Raw genomic sequence first — 16,005 nt, forward strand, 5'->3', positions numbered from 1 at the left:
AATATCTTACATTTAATAACCTTGACTCTACAAGCACACCTGGCAATCAAAAATCTAATAATTTATAATTATGCCTTGTTGTTTAGGTTCCCATGTCATTGTTAACTACAGGCGCTGTCCCGTAAGCCAGGGGTGTCAAACCGGTCCTCAAAGTGGGTGCAGGTTTTCATTCCAACTCAACAAGAGGATACCTTTTGCAAGTGTAATCAGTTAATTAAAGTCAGGTGCTACTTATTTTAGAGGACACCTGATTGGTTAAAATGTCGGCACTGGATCAGTTGGAACAAAGACCAGGACCCACTGCGGCCCTCGGCGGGATCGGTTTGACACATGTGCCGTTAGCTAACCATCTAACACTGGTATATTTTACTGCAGTTTAGCCAAAAGAAGCAACCCAAATCATTACCCACACACCACATGTCACTTGGTCAAAGCCGTCTTCTAGAACGTATGGCTCACAAAAAACAACAGACGGCCTGCCGGCCTGCTCTACTTCCTTCTGTGTTCATTTCATTCAGTTCATTGCTTGGTCGGACGGGGAAAAAACAGATACTTGTATCGGCAGTGTTCATGTTGTTCCAATTACTTATACAACACTCGTTAACCATTTTCCGATGGAATGGTTGAATTTCTTGGAGAGAAAAAAAACAATTAAAAAGCTGGCCGCCACAGTAATGAAACCAAACGGAGGAGGAAATAGTGCACAAAGACCCTGCCCACCAGTGACATCACTCTGCCTCCTAAGTAGCAAGGTCATCATGCGAAATAAAAACAGAATTAGTTCATTTTTAATGAGAAACTATTTAAAAAAAACACTTAAAAAGGTAATCATTCATTTGTTCATTTTCTGAACTGATTATCCTCACAAGGGTTGGAGGGGGTGCTGGAGCCTATCCCAGCTGACTTCGGGCACGAGGCGAGGGACACCCTGAATCGGTGGCCAGCCAATCGGAGGGCACGAGGAGACGGAGAACCATTCACACTCCGACTCATACCTAAGCGCAATTTAGAGTCTCTAACAAGCCATGCACTGTTCTTGAAATGTGGGAGGAAACCGAAGTACCCGGAGAAGACCCACGTAGGCCCAGGGAGAACATGCAAACTCCAAACCTGGATTCGAACTGAGCCAACGCGCTAACCACTCATCTGCTGGGCCGCCCAGTGATCATTTTATTTTAGTTAAGAAAAAAAACACAACAACAACAAACAACTAATTCCTTGTTATAGCCACACGGTACGAACAAATGGGGGGAAAAAGAGTGCAGTAGTGGCATTTGGTGTGGAAATTACAATAGTTTCACTTGGTGCTTGACTCAATAAAAAAAAAAAAGGAAGACATCAGGAAGCTTCCAGACCAAATTATCTCTGCAGTTTACGCATACAATGTGGCGCTCTGTACCAATTTTTAAATGTTCACGGGCGTCACACTTCCTGGCTTCCAGCTAATCAGTGCTCTGCTGGTTGGACAACTTTCAACAAGCTCTTTGTGGTCAATTCTTCTGTAGAGGAACACGTCCACTTCCACCATCAGCAAACAACCAGGGATTTTCTTTTCATTGGGAAAACTGTCTTCCATGTTCAATACAATCATGCTATGTAATTTCAGATCTATGTGCTAAACTCTTTTCCTACTCTATTAAATTAGTCAAGCAACCTTAATCACGATCACATCGAATTATTTGAGTCAATAATTACAAAATGTTTTTGTAATGAGTCCAATAATCCACAATATATTAATTATATAATTACTGTTATATTACTTAGTGCAGTGTTTCCCAACCAGTGTGCCATAGCATACTGGTGGGCCGTGAGCGATGCTCAGGTGTGCCGCGGGAAGTCATACATCGTAATAATCCAAGAGAGAAATCTCAATATTAAGAGATTAAAATTGAACTATTACAAGGTTAAAATTGAAAAAATGAATTAATAGATTGTACCATAACAATATTCAAATCGTAATATTATTAGAATAAAGTCATTTTGTTGCTTAGTTTTATGTAAAGTAAACCGGAAGCTCTTTGGTTTTCCGGGCTACAACTTTTGTCAACGTTAAGTTTGTGTGAGCTCAAAACGGCTTTTCTCCTAATGTTAGGTGGTTGAAGTAATATTGGGAAGAAAAAATGTCGTAATATTATGATTTAAGTCATTTTCCTGTTTTTACGGTATGTGAACCGTAAGTTGTTTGGTTTCAGGGGCATCAACTTTTGGCGACGTAAAGTCTCTGTGAGCACATTACTTTTTGCATAATATTGGGAGAAAAAGTCAAAAATTAAAATAAGGTTAAAAAAACATTGCATTAATTATATTAACATCAGTCGAACTGAAAGCTAGCTTGTCTGCGCACATGAACTTTGATGAAGTTAGATCGGTGTGAAAAAAAATAGATTTTGGAATAATTTGGTGGGGGTTATTTAATTCCTGTTAATAAAACTTTGATGAGAATGACTTTATTATGTTATTATAGGTGACAGTTTTAAATTAGAACATTTTCAGCTAGTGGTGTGCCTTGAGATTTTTTCAATGCAACAAGTGTGCCGCAGCTCATGGTTGGGAAACACTGACTTAGTGATCATTGTAGCTGACAACGTGCATTAGGAGCAAAGGTGTATGATTTCCAAAGTAAAGGCAGAGGCTTGAACATCTCATTTGATTAATAAAAGAGAAAATTCTCATCTTTCTAAAAAAATGTTTAAAAAAAAAATTAAATTGTCCGTATTATTTAATTGTTTAACTTGTTTATTGTCACAGAAAACAAGTGACACAAAAAGTTAATTTGTTTTTATTGTGAATTTGTATTCTATCTTTGGTTAATTTGTTTTCTAAAATATATTTTTGTGAAATGTTAATTTGTTTGGTTTTTGTGAAAGAAATTTGTGAAATTTGACTGTTTTGTGCAAACCCTCACTAAAACCTTTGCTTTTTCATTCTTTTAATTAAAAAAAATGTATTTTTTTTTATTTAAAAAAATATATATTTTTAATTTACAAAAATAATCAATACAAACAAACATAAATGTAATATTTAGTTTGTTATTTTTTATATATATTGTAAAAATAACTTACAAAGACAATTCTTTTTTCCTGTTTTGTCTTTTTACTTTAAAATACAGTGATACCTCTACTTAAAATGCTTCTCCAGTATTGCCTCGAATTTTGCTGATAAGTAGACCAAACTTGGCTGCAATACTCGAAAAACCAAAGTAGGATCACCCCATTTATTTCTACCATACTGCATGTTTTCAATTTTATTTATGTATACAATTATCAAGAAGTGTATTAATTAAATGTTATATGCATATGGAAAGACTGTACTGTATTGATATCTAAATATAATCTATATGTAATAAATTAGTAAATACTTTAAGTACTGTACTAACAATGAAAATACTTCACTTGATTTGAATCCCCGCCCAAAAAATTTTGAGAGACCTGTGCAGTATGATAAAGGTGATGAAAATGAAGATTCCTACACAGGAGAGTTGTGACCGCTGTTTCTTTTTTTGTACAAATATGCTTGTGTACAAGGAAGGACATGACACCGTCAAGACAATTGCCAATTTCAATGACCCTTACCATATTGTCATCAATCTCACCAGGTTAAGAACCACTGATTTAGACGCTATTATTTGGATGGAGGAAGCTACTAATGCCCATTTAGATGAGTTAAACAAGTTTATCACGAGAAGACATCCAATCAATTTGAATGGACTGGTTCAATACCGAGTATATCGATACTTTTGCCATCAAATATTATATTTCAACATCAATACTTTTGACAACTATAGTACATACAAGTATGAAAACCTGTAAAAATGACCCCAAATAAGAAAAAAACAGTAGACATAATTTTCTAGAATAGCTCTCTTAAGGTGAAAAGTCGCAATGCGGCTCTAAATTGAGGACAAGGAATGTACTCGTAGAAAAAAAAATAACTGGCCCATCTGCTTAAAAAATGTAGGCATCAAAAGGGTGTGGTTCACAGACGCAGCGTGCCAACATATGCGTGTACTGTTTTGATGCAATGTGGAAAATACAAAAATTGTGCGAATCATGACGTTCACAAAGACATTCAATACACAAAAAAACGATGCGTTATTAAACGTAATTTGTGGTATTTTCCGGGACTTTCCGTCATTAAAACACTAAATGTGCCTTCAGATCCGTAGTTTAAAGCATTTGGCGTCTGAAGTTGTGTTGATGTTTACGATTTATCACAGTAAACAGTCGAAGAAAAGTAAGCTAACATTATTCGGCGACTGTAAATCCTTAAACGATTTTTGCAAAACTCGTGGCAGTTAATTTGACTTGGAAACTTTACCTTAGCGGTGATTTTTCCCACAAGTTGGCAAATCTGTAAAACGTCTTGAAGGTCTTCAAAGTGCTTTAAAACGAACTTGTTAAAGCGGAGGTCGCAAACAATGTAACTTTTTCTCTGAACGCAACCATATCACGTTGACGATTTATTCCAAGCGCTAATCTTACTCACTTCCGGGTATGCTCGCGCGCAACCTCATGGGAAACGAAGTTTTTGACGCGCTTGTGTGCGCTCCATTCAACCTGTGCAAAAACTACAACGTCCGTCACGTCACTCTTTCAGGCGTTTCCATGGTAAATGTCGTTTTCTAACCTGTAGTGACGACTTTGTTTACGTGAAAATCAGTCATGTATTTGGGTTTTCCATAAGAGTATTTAGTCCCAAAAAAGATATATACATCTATTTCTCACATTTCATATTGTATTCTTAAAGTGACCAAATTCCTTCTTTAATGAAACTAGTGTGGAAACAAAACTTTTAATAGGAACACTGTTTAAAAAGCATTTTTTTCATCAAGGTGGGCTTGATATCGAATTAAAGTTTTAACAATCATTCAGTTAATTACATTTTCATTTATAATTAGCAGTAATCAACCAAAATCAAATTGAAGTTTTAAAAATCATTCAATTAATTACATTTTCATTTATAATTATCAGCAATCAACTAAAATATTTTTTCTATTTCACATATGTGTATATGAAAAAGCTTTGGAGGAGTACATAAGTACATCAAACTACAAATTTTAGGATTTTAACACTATTAAGTTATTAACACACAATAACACAATACTGTATGTTCTTATGTATACATGAAATGCTCCATGCATGTTTATTAAATGTAAATTTAGGCATCAAGGGGTAAATAAAGAACTAATGAAGAGTATCAAAAAATGAACGTGACTGCTTCAAGACAATAGACAATAACAGAAAGTGTTAGCTTTTAAAAAGTAATCAAAAGTAGAATTTCAATGATGTCCATGAATGCAGTTTTCGTGGCCCGTTTTAAGTAACAATTAACACAAAAACAAAATTCAAATGAGGGGTCCATCTTGTTTGACATATGTGGTGTATGTGTGTATTTTTCCACGAGCAAATTCTCCAATACTAGTTTGCTAAAATGTCCACTAATGAGCATGCTAAGTTAACGGCTGATTTACTAGTGATTTTTTTTTTTACTTATTTTTGTCACTAATGACTGGCAGTGGATGTTTCCTTCGACATTGGCGAAAATACAGGTTATTGGCAGTTGATGAGTTTAGAAAGCAACTTTTAACCCGTTGATGCCTGAAATTGTATTTACCAAATGTACATAAAGCATTGTAGGACTACATGTAGTAAGCGCATAAAAACAGTATGAATAAGAAAATAGTAAATTCTGAAAATCAAAATAATTCTGCTAAAAATGAGAATATCCTAAATCATTTTAACTAATAAGAAACAAAAGTATAAATATCTCATTTTTGAAGAATTAAAAACACATTGGAATTTTTAATTAAAAATATCAAAATTCTAAATGAAATTGATCCTTATTTATCATTTACATCCCCAACATCTTTTTGTATTTATTTTAATTAGCTTTCTATACACCTCAATCTTTTCTTTTCTTTTCTTTTTAAATGGCTAAAGATTTCCCATTAATTATAGTATTTTTCACTTTAATAATATGATAACATTTTAATTATTATTAGATTACTTGCTACATGCATTTATTATAAATTCAGGCATCAAGGGTTAACTCTTTCATTGCCAATGATGATGATCGACATCCAATTGTGTGGTGTCCAATCATGCTTCTGCTGTGAAATGAATTTGTCACTAATACATGTCCAATCCATTTGAACAAAGACCCTGGCAGCAAATGAAAATTTGTTCATAATTATCCAAGTGGTCCAATGAACTCTTCCGACCCCATTGACGATAAAAGACGTCCATGTGGCTCTTCTCATTTTTTTGCTGTTAATTTAAATGAGTGTATAACTAGTTTATCATTAGTAAACATCAAGTTAATATCCACTTCCAGCCAAGTCCAACAGCGATCCAGCTGCCTCCTGCGCTTCGGCGTCCAGTTGCAGGATTTCCACCGTTTCCAGGTCCAGCTCGGCATCATCGGGCAGAACTAGGTACTGGTACTCGGGCGACTGGTAGTAGTGCAGCTCGATGTAGCCGCTGTCAGCAAGCGGGTCTTCTTTCAGCTCGCCCGCCGGATCCGTTGACGCCAGATCCTCTTGGTCCGGTGTCAGCGGGAAATCCGGGTGGTCAGCAAAAGTCGGGTTGTCCGGGGTGGGCGGCGAGGGGGACGAGAGCATCAGGGTGTGAGGAAGACAATCTGGTTGGAAAAAAATGTGAATATCATGTTTCAGTTTAGATGACAGCGATGAATGTGTTCTGTCCTCACATTTAAATGTTCAGTAATACGTATGCACATGTACACTTTCACACACATCAATTTTGTATTATGACTCAATTGATTACTGATATTGATTACTGAATAATGATTATTTATTTGTCTGTTTGTTGTTGTTATTTGCGCAATATGTAATGAATGCTTTAAATCTCATGATACTTGTATAATCTCAATAAAAGCATTCAATTCAATTTATCTCCTCATTTTCTGAACCTCTTTATCCTCACTAGGGTCGCGGGGGGTGCTGGAGTCTGTCCCAGCTGACTTCAGACTAGAGGTGGGGGACACCCTGAATTGGTGGCCAGCCAATCGCAGGGCACAAGTAGACAAACAACCATTCACGCTCACACTCATTACCTAGGGGTAATTTAGAGTGTCCAATCAGCCTACTATGCATGTCTTTGGAATGTGGAAGGAAACCGGAGTACCCGGAGAAAACCCACGCAGGCCCGGGGAGAATATGCAAACTCCACACAGGTGGACTGACTGGGATTTGAACCCACGTCCCCATTGTGAGGCTGACGCGCTAACCACTCAGTGGCCGGGCCGCCCTGTTTCTGGCATTTTTTTTTTCCATTTGTTTTTTATTCATAAAAGAAAATGCAGTGAGTACATTTTGAAAAATATATTTTATATTACTATTTTTTAATTTTAAAAAAATCAAAAAAGGGTGGGGGGAATATTCTCTATATATCTATAATCTCCATTTTAATTCTAGCATTAAACATGAAGTCGACAAACGATTTCATTTTTATAGGCTCCACAAAATGATGTTGCGGGCTGGATCCGACCCCTGGACCGCCACCAACCCCCGCAACCCTCTCGAGGGTGGGCGGCATGGAAGATGAAGAAATTAGCTGTTTAAAATGCGCAACGCAAGATTTGTAGACAGAGACTAATGCATATTGCATTTTTTTAAAGGATAAATTACTGTACTTTTCTGCTGCATACTCAGCAGTTTTAATCTCCCGAATACGGGATGAATAAAGTTATCTAACCTAATCTAATATTTTGGCCTGGATGGTTCAAACATGCATGATTGTGTTAAGTGGGGAACTATGCCAACCTCAGCATCAGCGCTAGCATACCAGTAGATGATTGACAGTCGGCATGGACACGCCGCTGAATCTTAGAACTGACTGGGAAAGCCAATAAAAAAGCTCCAAATTTGTCAGGGTTCTTAACAATAGTTTGCGATTGGCTGGCAACCAATTCAGGGTGTCCCTTGCCTGCTTTCATTAGTTGGCTTGTTTCGGATCAAGAACTCCCCTCGACCCTTATACAGTAATGATAAGCAATATGAGAAATGAATAAATGACCGAATCCCATCCTGATCATCTTAATCAGCGAGAATCTCATCAAGCAGAAAAGTGGAACTCCTGTGGCCACCTACGGAAACGTCGACGTTGGGGCGCATTAAAGAGGCCATTGCTGCGTTACCAAGGAAATAGAAGGTTGTCGCCGTGGTGACAGAAGGCAAACACGGGAACAATGTGGCATGCCGAGAGGCTGAAAAGGTGGCGGCAATAAAAGTGACAGCGAGCGCTGTTACCCCGCTAATAAAATAGCCTATAAGCTTAACTTCAGAAAGGGTTCAGTTAACTCATTACCAGTGGTGGGCGGTCATGCCCAACAAGGCCTCAAAAAAGCCATGTTGAAGAATTTTTGGTAAATGCAGTAATACATTGAAGTAATGTATTGAAGTCAAATATTTGCCAACTACAAATGTGTAGGCGTCGACTGTATTTTGTTATTTTTTCTTATTTACAACAAGTTCAAATTGAACTACGATCACCGGACGCACCAAACGTATCATCAATCCAGGGAGCATGATCCCTCTACTGGGTAACTCGGAACCTACAGGCAAGAATAAGTCGGTAATTATTGAACCTGTTGGCTGCTGTGGATGATATAATAAACTTCCAATAATGTGGCATCCAATCATCCTTCTGCTGTGAATGTATATGGGCTTGTCATTAGAAGACGTCCAATTCATTTGAACTGGCCTTACCACTTCAAATGGATTGGACAATGAAATATATGATAAATAAGTAATACATTACATCATCACCAGTAGACATCAGATCCTTTTTAAGTGAGAGGCTGACAGCAAATGGATATCCATTCATCTGCCCCATCACTCCCACTTCAATGGAATTAGACGTCGATAATTTTTTTAAAATAAATAATTATTCATTTTATTACTAGTAGACATCTAATCGATTTGAAGCGTGAGGCTGGCAGTGCATCGTTACGAAAACAAAAACAAATATTTAAGGCGTTTTCCCCCGCTAATTTATCCCCCCCAAATTTTTGAAAATCCTACATAAATAAAAAAACTGCGAACGTTTACTGTTTTGTTTTTAAATGCAAATGAACAATTCTAAAATGTAATTTTTACTGTTTTTCCTTTGAAATAAAAAGCACTCCCACACCTTCTAAAATGAAACATGACTCATTCGCTGCCATTGACAGTGATCAATAAGAAATTCACGTGAACTGGGATGGCCCCCATTGAGGCCCAATCCATTTTGACATCATCATCAATGATAGCCTATAAATTACGGACAACTTCTCACTCCTAGACATAAAAAAAAATTTCATCTTCTAATGGATTGCACACAACACAACTTTCTTAGTCGTTTTCCTCAATTAATGTACCCCAAAAATGGTTGTGTGTTAAGACCTACCGTATGCATGCATGTACATCTATATGTATGTATATGTGTGCTTATATATATGTATGTGTATGTATATGTGTGCTTATATATATGTATGTATATGTATATGTGTGCTTATATATATGTGTGTATGTATATGTGTGCTTATATATGTATGTGTATGTATGTGTGCTTATATATGTATGTGTATGTATATGTATGTATGTATGTATATATATATATATATATATATATATATATATTTCAGCAACACGCTTATTTATTTATATATTTATTCATGTATTTATTTATTAACCCACTTATTACCTATCTATTTATGTCTAAAAAATGCCTTTCCTATTTCTGCATCCTCACCCCCTTGCTACTGTCACAACGAAATTTCCCGAATACGGGATGAATAAAGTTATCCAATAAAGTTATCCAATCCAATAAAAAACAGACACAACACTACTTCCTTGTTCCACAAAAAGGCAGTACTCACCTGCCATTTCCATGGAGTCGCACACTACCGACCCGTTGTAGTCAACGCCCTCCAACCTGGAAGAAAAATCAATGTGAATTGGATTGGACGTCCACCACCGTCAATGGCAGGGCAACTGTACATACAGGGTGGGCTTGTTAATCAGGCTGCTGTTGGTGCTGTGATAGGAGTGGGTCTTGCGGAGAACTTCCAAAAGAGATGCTCGATGTTCTGGACTGACACACCACAGGGATCCTTTCCCCACCGACTGCAAAAAAAGTCGCAGTTTTAACCAATAATGTACTAATTTTGGTTATCAATTTTTTTTTTTACTTAATTGTTTTGAAATATTAACACAGGCTGGCATTGACACAGCTAGACGTCCGTGTTTAGATTGTCAAACATGATCACTCAATGCAAAATAATCCTGAGGTATATTGCAAAAACTACAAATAAAGTACACTTTATACAATCTCATCTCATTTTCTTAACCGCTTTATCCTCATTTAGGGACGCAGGGGGTGCTGGAGCTTATCCCAGCTGTCTCCAGACCAAAGGCGGGGGACACCCTGAATCGGTGGCCAGCCAATCGCAGGGCACAAGGAGACAGACAACCATGCACACTCACACCCACACCTAGGGGCAATTTAGAGTGTCCAATCAGCAGCCTACCATGCATATGGGAGGAAACCAGAGTACCCAGAGGAAACCCACGCAGGCCCGGGGAGAACATTCAAACTCCACACAGTTGAACGTAACCTGGATTTGAACCCAGAATCCCAGAGCTGTGAGGCCGATGCGCTAACCACTCGCACCACCGGGCCGCCACTTTATACAATAAATTGATATTGATATTTACACTAGTGAAACTAGTAATCTTTGCAGAAGAAAGAGCGCATGATAAAAGTCCCGAAAATCACAATCATTTTGTAATATTTCTTATATAAATTAATCCAGAGGAATATTGCGAAAAATACATACTACGTATACACTACATTTTATAATTTATATTAAATGTATGGTCGGCTCGGTGGATGAGTGGTTGGTGCGTTGACCTCACAGTTCTGTGAACCTGGGTTCGATGCCAGGTTGGTACTCCTGTGTGAAGTTTGCATGTTCTCCCCAGGCTTGCGTGGGTTTTTCTCCGGGTACTCCGGTTTCCTCCCACATTCCAAAAAACATGCATGGTAGGCTGGTTGAAGATTCTAAATTGCCCCTAGGTATAAGTGTGAGCGTGAATGGTTATCCTTCTCCTCGTGCCCTGTCATTGGCTGGCAACCAATTCAGGGTGTCCCCCGCCTCGTGCCCAAAGTCAGCTGGGATAGGCTCCAGCACCCTCCGCAACCCTTCTGAGGATAAGCGGTTCAGAAAATGAATGAATGAATTTATATTTACACCAAAAAAGAGAGCATGACAGTCAGAAAATGACAATCAAAGGAGCTCAAATTATCACATTGGTCTATTTTTATTTCTGAAAATCAAAAATTCAGATGTTATTTGTTGGCAACCTGATTGTTTGCAGCACAAATGATTAAAAAATGTTCTTGCTAACATAGCTCTCTTTTGTGCCTTTAATGTTGGATAGGTTTGTTCAAAGTAGGTGGAAAAAGACATTTGGATGTGCTAATTTTTCCTCCTCAAAATGTTTTCCGGGGTTACAGATTGCGGACCGGTATACGAAGATCCACTAAATCAAGTGACTCTGGCTTCACCTGAGACCTGATTGTGTGCGGCACAACTTATTATTATTTTTAAATGTTTTTGCTCTTTTATGGCTTTAATGTTGGCTAGGTTTGTTCAAAGTGGGGGTGGGGGAGGGGGGGTCGTATATTGGATGTGCTATTTTTTCATCCTTAAAATGTTTCGGGTTTAAAGATCTTCGCAGACAAAAATATGCCACCGGGACATCCCTAATTCTTATTATGTGATTGTCTGGCAACCCTTGTCTGTACCCTGCCTTCTGCCCATCAATCCCTGGGTTAGGCTCAGCACCCACACCCACGCGTGAAGAAAGGCAGAATTGAAGATAAATGAATGAATATACACTGCCACCTCTACTTAAGAATGCTTCAACATACAGCTTCTTTCAGGGTACAATATGCTTTGATATGTAAATTATTGTTCCAAGATCCGATAATTTTTCGAAGTTATGAAAAACCAAAAGCGCTAAAGCATCTAAATACAACAATGAAATGCTGCAACACTTTCTAAAGCCATCATGCAAGCTATACTTTCTTCTTTCAGAAACACCCATGCTCGATAGCCCACTTTACAGTTAGGGTGCCGTTCCCCACCCATCAGCCCTTACGCCCGGGATTGCACTACAAAGAGAATCATGTGGCCACAGGGCACCAAAGTGAGTGGCGAGAGTGAAAGAGCGAGAGAAAGCGAGAGAGACAGAGAGATCTTGGAGCTAATTATTCTAATTCAATTATGCCTCTACTTACAAAAAATCTAAGTTCGGAAAAAACTTCTGCAACCAATTAATTTCGTAAGTAGAGATATTACTTCGTATTTTCTCGTGTATAAGCTGTATTTGTAACTAAAAAAATGATGACTGAATCAAGGGTATGGCTTATATGCGCACAAGACTTGCTCTACTCTTTTTTACCAATAGATGTCGGCAAAGTCACATTTACTATTTGTTGGTTATTTTCTGTTTTGCAGTAAGAAAACAACAATTGCTGGATGAATTAATTCCTTATGATATTGACCCTAATAATGTGCTTTTGATTCATACAGTATCTCAGAAATACCATGTGCGATGGTTTTTCTTAAGATTTTCCCTTCAGAGTAACACAGTTGTACTCCCTGTTAAAACCATGAATTTGGCGGTGAAAATTGTGAATCAGGGGGTGGCTTATACATGAGAAATTGTAAAATTCAACGATTTTAGGGTAATTTTAAGGGTGCGGCTTATACGGGGGCGGCTTATATGCGAGGAAAATGCGCCATATTACCGTATAAGAAAAATACTGCATTGCATTATGAAAACCATTCCCCGGGAAGCACCTGACTTTTGTCTCTTTCCATGCGGCGGAAGCTCTTGCTCAATGAAAGATTGTGTCTGACTGAGTTCCTCCAGCCAGTGCTCGCCGTCCGGTAGTAGGGGAACTTGTTCACAATCCATCCGTAGATGTCCTTTACCGGCAGCCTCTTATCCGATGAGTCCTCGATGGCCATGAAGATCAAGCTGCTGAAGGAGTAGGGTGGCTTGGCCGAGCTGGGCTCAGCTGTGGCCCGTGCAAATGGCGACAATGGCGCTTTGGGGAGCGGTCGCAGCGGCAAGAGGTCCCCCCGTTGGTGCAGCCAGTTCAAGCAGGTCAGGTCGTCCTGGTCCCGTGAGGCCCCGGTGCATTGGGGGGATGGCGGGGAGAGGGGGGACAAAGGAAGCGACTCACCCGGGGACGGGGGAAAGATGACGGGCGACAGGGGGAGGGAGCTCAGGTGGGAGAAGGTACAAGGGGACAGGCTCTGACAAAGGTCCTCCATCTCTTGCTCTTAAAGGAAAGACAACATCAAGAGTTGAAGGACAAACTCTAGACTAACTCCACTTTAGCCATTTTAAACCAACACTGATCGAAATTGCTTCAAGCTCAAATTTAAACGCAAAGGAGGAAGATATTGTAAGACTTTATTATAGCTCTGCATAACCTTTTCCCCATCAAAATCGGGCCCCTCGAGGCTCGGGCCCGGTTGCACACCCCTTGCTTCGCACCGGTACGTGTGATTAGTACCTTTTACACAAAGTCAGCTGGAATTGGGTCCAGCACCCTACGACCCAGACCAGGAGAAACGGTGTTGAAAATAAATTCTAATTACTATTTTGCGTGTGCGTGCGTGTGAGTGTGTGCATATATGATACATTTTATTACTCATAATATATATTGACACAAATGTATTTATGTTTGGGATTCAGTGATGTCACTATTAATATTTTATTATCTATAATTGCATTGGATTGGATAACTTTATTCATCCCGTATTACTATATTTGTGAATTATCAAATGTGATTACATTTAAATTTTGATGACACCACTTTTTCCATTTTTTTATTTGTAATATTTAATTAATTAAGTATATTACTGTTTTGTGTGTATACATGTACACACAAACATTTTTTATAAACACTAGTACATTTAAATATTTAATCATCGTTTATAACTCTTTTTTCACTTTGTACTTTTTGGTGTTATGTTTTTTCCATAGACAACTACACTATGAAATGTGATTATCTTTAATATTTTGAAGCCAAAAAGTGTGCTTTTGATACGCTCAAAGAAGTTGGCCGTTGCCTTTCCTTGCTCTGCTGTGCATCCACCCAAAACGTTCAAAGTCCAAATATTGCAGTCAGGACAGAACAAGCTATGCAGTTCCACCTCCATCATTATGACGTTTTAAGAATTTTGCACACAATTGTCCGCCTTCATTTCTACAAAGCGGTCGGAATGGCGGGATGATCTAAAGTTTCAGTCGCCTTTTGGGGGATTAAACCCGCGCACTTTTATTTGTTCTCTCCCCTCCCCTCCACTTTCTAATAATAATTATTATTAATACTCACCCGTCACGTGTTGTTTTCGTCGGAGTTGCACTTTGACGCCCAGAACTCTTTGCTTTTTTTTGGTTTTAATCCGAGACGCGTCTTTTTCAGTCGCTCATCACTGCGTATGCGAGCGGACTGGAGCTCCCGGTTGCCATGGGAACGGAAAAGGACGCTTCGCTTCTCGAGCGAGCGCGCATGCGCGGCGGCTATGACCTAAATGATCACATTTCAGTGCTACTATTGACGACGATAGACGTCCAATGCATTTGAAGGGGGAGGGTGGCAGCAAAAGAAGTCAGCACCCTCCCCCTTCGTATGGATTGGACGTGTAGCAACGTCAATGGAACCAATTGAGTTAAACATGTAACTACAGCTTGTGGGGGGGGGGGGGGGGTGGGGACAAAAGAATTGGGACAACCAAAGTTGAAAAGACATAACGTTAGTAACTAGAGCTGGCAGCTACTCCGGAATTTCCGGAGTTTCCCCGTAAACACGGCGCAAACTCCGAGACTTTTTTCATAAGGGAAGTAAGTACAGTGGTACCTCGAGATACGAGCTTAATTCATTCCGGGACTGAGCTCGTATGTCGATTTACTCGTAACTCAAATGAACGTATCCCATAGGAATGAACTAAAAACAAATTAATTCGTTCCAACCATCTGAAAATAAACACCAAAAACAGGATATTGGATTGGAAAAACATTTTTATTTGTTCTAATTCGCCATCTATTTACAAAGTAACAAATAACTAGTGGTTTAATAGTACTGAAATGTGTTTAATTATACTAAAATTAGACGGATTTCACGGAGGGGAGAGAGAGAGGAGAGGGGGGGGGCACTTTTTGCATGGCAACGCGCTCGTAACATAACATAAATTTAAATGAACTTGGATTACGATGCCGACACTTTCAAAAATAAATTTAATCTAATTTTACACTAAACTTAATTCAAATTTTGTTTTAAATTTTGATACCTTTCTTCTCCCAGGTTGGCTCTATTTGCCCCAAATCCACCCTGACTTTCAGATGCAACCTATCGAGGGTTGTTTGCTTTTGTCTTCCCTTCAAAATATTCCCAAAATGATGCACACAAATGGCCTCACAATAGGATAACGCACGGCCACTTGCCAACGAGAAGTAGGATATACTCCTCTTGTATTAGTGATCGCTCCGCCATTCGTTCTAACGGGAAAAAACACAGAAAAATGCAACGCTCCGCCCAGTGCTCGTATTGACATTACACGAGGGAGTTGCGACCAGAAAGGCAGTGACCATGATGTTCTTATGAGCAGCCTCTCGGGTCCGCTGTATGCTCGTATATCAAAATTTGTCTCGTATCTCAAGATAAATATTCGCTCAAAATTTTACTCGTATCTCAAGATAAATATTTGCCCAAAATTTTACTCGTATCTCAAATTGCTCGTATGTCGGGGCACTCGTATGTCGAGATATGACTGTATTATTAAGACTGACTAAACCACCAGTCTTCTGTTTTGAAAAAAAATCCTATCATTTCCGGGGTAGTTCTCAAGGAAGTAGGAGTACACAGCACTGGTAAGTCTTATCAATATGTCTTCTCGGGATAAGCGCAAAATGGATGGTTA

At 38.8% G+C, this 16,005-nt stretch overlaps 2 protein-coding genes across 2 annotated transcripts in view; both read right to left on the reverse strand.

Annotated features, from left to right (window-relative positions):
* The window catches only part of LOC144082577 (atlastin-3-like), a 31,553-nt gene extending 27,031 nt beyond the window's left edge, over positions 1–4,522 (reverse strand). Inside the window, exon 1 of the mRNA XM_077609828.1 lies at positions 4,318–4,522. The gene's annotated coding sequence lies outside the window, so the exon portion shown is untranslated. The remainder of the gene's footprint in view (positions 1–4,317) is intronic.
* Positions 4,523–5,485: 963 nt separating this feature from the next.
* Positions 5,486–14,521, reverse strand: LOC144082599 (uncharacterized). The gene is made up of 5 exons (XM_077609855.1): positions 14,421–14,521; positions 12,871–13,358; positions 10,005–10,126; positions 9,880–9,935; positions 5,486–6,639 (listed from the first exon to the last, which is right to left on the reverse strand). Exons 2-5 carry the CDS (start codon positions 13,348–13,350, stop codon positions 6,317–6,319), a joined length of 981 nt encoding a protein of 326 aa, XP_077465981.1. The 5' UTR covers positions 13,351–13,358; positions 14,421–14,521; the 3' UTR covers positions 5,486–6,316.
* Between the last annotated feature and the right edge of the window lie 1,484 nt (positions 14,522–16,005).

Source organism: Stigmatopora argus, chromosome 9, assembly GCF_051989625.1.
Source record: "Stigmatopora argus isolate UIUO_Sarg chromosome 9, RoL_Sarg_1.0, whole genome shotgun sequence".
NCBI lineage: Eukaryota > Metazoa > Chordata > Actinopteri > Syngnathiformes > Syngnathidae > Stigmatopora > Stigmatopora argus.

Coding starts and splice junctions, on each gene's coding strand:
- LOC144082599 (XM_077609855.1), bottom strand. CDS start 13,350: ATGGAGGACCTTTGTCAGAGCCTGTCCCCTTGTACCTTCTCCCACCTG. Junction 10,127..12,870: donor TGGAAAGAGACAAAAGTCAG/GTGCTTCCCGGG, acceptor CTTTTTTTGCAG/TCGGTGGGGAAAGGATCCCT. Junction 9,936..10,004: donor CTGATTAACAAGCCCACCCT/GTATGTACAGTT, acceptor TTTTTCTTCCAG/GTTGGAGGGCGTTGACTACA.